The sequence below is a fragment of the Colobus angolensis genome, unplaced genomic scaffold, assembly GCF_000951035.1.
Source record: "Colobus angolensis palliatus isolate OR3802 unplaced genomic scaffold, Cang.pa_1.0 Scaffold46, whole genome shotgun sequence".
Classification (NCBI taxonomy): domain Eukaryota; kingdom Metazoa; phylum Chordata; class Mammalia; order Primates; family Cercopithecidae; genus Colobus; species Colobus angolensis.
Window position 1 is genome coordinate 12466807 of NW_012118043.1, and position 2218 is coordinate 12469024.

At 52.9% G+C, this 2218-nt stretch overlaps 1 protein-coding gene across 2 annotated transcripts in view; it reads left to right on the forward strand.

The window, feature by feature from the left end:
- Positions 1-1411: 1411 nt before the first annotated feature.
- AMOTL2 (angiomotin like 2) overlaps positions 1412-2218 on the forward strand; it is a 19643-nt gene continuing 18836 nt past the window's right edge. For both annotated transcript variants that reach the window (XM_011958191.1, XM_011958192.1), the window contains exon 1: positions 1412-1703. In XM_011958191.1, coding sequence (XP_011813581.1) covers positions 1591-1703 — 113 coding nt within the window. In that variant the 5' untranslated portion in view covers positions 1412-1590. The remainder of the gene's footprint in view (positions 1704-2218) is intronic.

Genomic DNA, 2218 nt, shown 5'->3' on the forward strand with positions numbered 1-2218 from the left:
CGCATCTTTCCTGGGTAGGATTCCTGACCCAGTCAGCCACATTGTCATCTGGGAAGAATCATAACCTGCAGGAGGAAGAGAGGAGGTAAAGGAGAAAGGGACAAAGTAGACTGAGACAAAAGTGGAAGAAGAAAGCACTGGCTCACTAACAGAGCCTCTCTCCCCTCTGCTGTAAGCGAAGATTCGAAGATTCGTAGGCAAGCAGGCTGGCCTGCCCAGTGTCCCCTGTGCATACCTGCCTCTGGCACATCTCAACGGTGGTCACCTTCTCAACCAACCACCCTGCAGAGCTGGGATGGCCACCAGCTTAGGCAGGTTCCACGGAGCCTCCCAGCAGCCTCTGCCTGAGAGATCGTGCCCTCCATTCTTTCTGCAGAGAGAAAGCGAAAGGAAAAATAAAAGTACATGTACATTTCTCATTTAGGTTTTGGGATTCCTCTCCCGCTTCTGTCCCTTTGGGGACAGAAATTAGCAATCATGGGTGCCTGTGTGGCTCCACAGCAGGCTTGTCGGCTCCAAGGTGTACCTCCTTCACTCTAGCTGCCTCGAACTGACGCCTTTCTGCAATCATCTCAAGAATATTTGTCAAACATTTTGTCAGGCATCCTCCCAAATGCCTGAAAGACAGGACTGTACCATGCCGTCTTTCCCCCGATTGTACAGCCCCAGAGTGCACATGTCCACAACCACTCCCCTGCCTCCACCAGTTATACTGTCCATAAGGTAAGGCCACTCAGAGACCTCTTTCCTTTCACTTCTAAAATTCCTACCTACAGTGGTATACTGATCACAGGTTCTCTTTGTAAGGGGATCCTTGGAAAGCCAAATATCCCTTAGTTTGGCACAAATAATCCATTTGCTCAATCATCTCAGATTCAATCACTATTTGAAACACAGTATTTAGCTTCCAAGTAAAACACAAACATGCACACACACACACACACACACACACTTTTTGTGAGTTTTATTAAAAATTAACAATGTCCCTGGCAATTAAGCTTGCAGAATTTCCTTGTCCTTGGTTCCCTCCAGTGAATTTGGGACTTGCAAACTCCATGTTGAGGGGAGGACCTAGCCAGGGGTAGAAATCAGCCCTGACTCTCCCGGTGGACAGGGGCCCGACTGCCCCCACCTCACTCCAACTAACTTGTAGAGAGGTCTTGTGTGGTGGGGAACGGGGAGAGTGTGTCAGAGCAGGCTTTCTGAAGAAGGGGTTTCCACCCAGCAGGGGAAGTGTCCTGGGGGCAGAGGAGAGGATTTCACGCAGCAGCCACCAAAGTGGGTACAAGGGAAACCTCCTGGCTGGCAGGGGTGTAGGGGGAGGTAAAAAAGAGACTAAAACAAGGACAGGGCAGGTGAATAGAGGAGGGCTCCCAGCGTCTGCCCTGTCCATTTAGGGAGCCTGGATTCTGATAGCCAGGGAGGGGTTCTGAGAATAAGAAACCAAGCAGCCCCGTGGCTGATTACCTGGTTCTCGCTGTGTGTGACTCTGGACATGCTGCTTAAGCTCTCTGAGCCCTGGTGCCCTCATTTATAACACAGGAATGATAACAGAACTCCGTTGGAGGGTGCTTGGCAGTGCTGAATCGGATGACTGGGCGAAAAGCCAGCGGTGGCACACCTTGCGCCCTGCGTAAAGGGGCGCCTATTATCACCTTGGGGAAGAATTGGACAGAGCGCCTGACGACGGGTGATTCAGTTGGGTAGGTGGGTCAAATTGACCGGATTTTCCAACCCAGATTCACACTTCCTGTGAATCGTAAAAGAGCTGGCAAAGGTGTTTGTAAACAAAAGTGCAATTCAAAGGTTGCCGCTGGGGGTGAAAGCAGCGGGGGTTAGGGGAAAGAGGCTGGGTGGCTGGAAGCATTCACTTCGCCCGGGGCACTGTCCCAGCCCAGAGGATATGGATGCCTTTGCAGTCCCTCCTCCTTTTCCCCCCTCTCCCGGTACACACACACACACACACACACACACACACACACGCACACAGCCGGAGCCCCCTCCCGCAGCAACCTCGGGACACGCGTGGTACAGCCCTTGCTGTCGTCCCGTCGATAGGTTTAGGGATGAAGGGTGAGAGCGGGTGGGCGACTGGGAGTGGAGGCGATAATGAGCCGAGTTGGATTAAATTGTCTCCAGCAGCTCCCAAGGCAAAACGGGGGGGCAGGGGCGGACACAGCGCGGCCTGGAGGGAGCTGGGCGAGGAGGAACGGAGCTC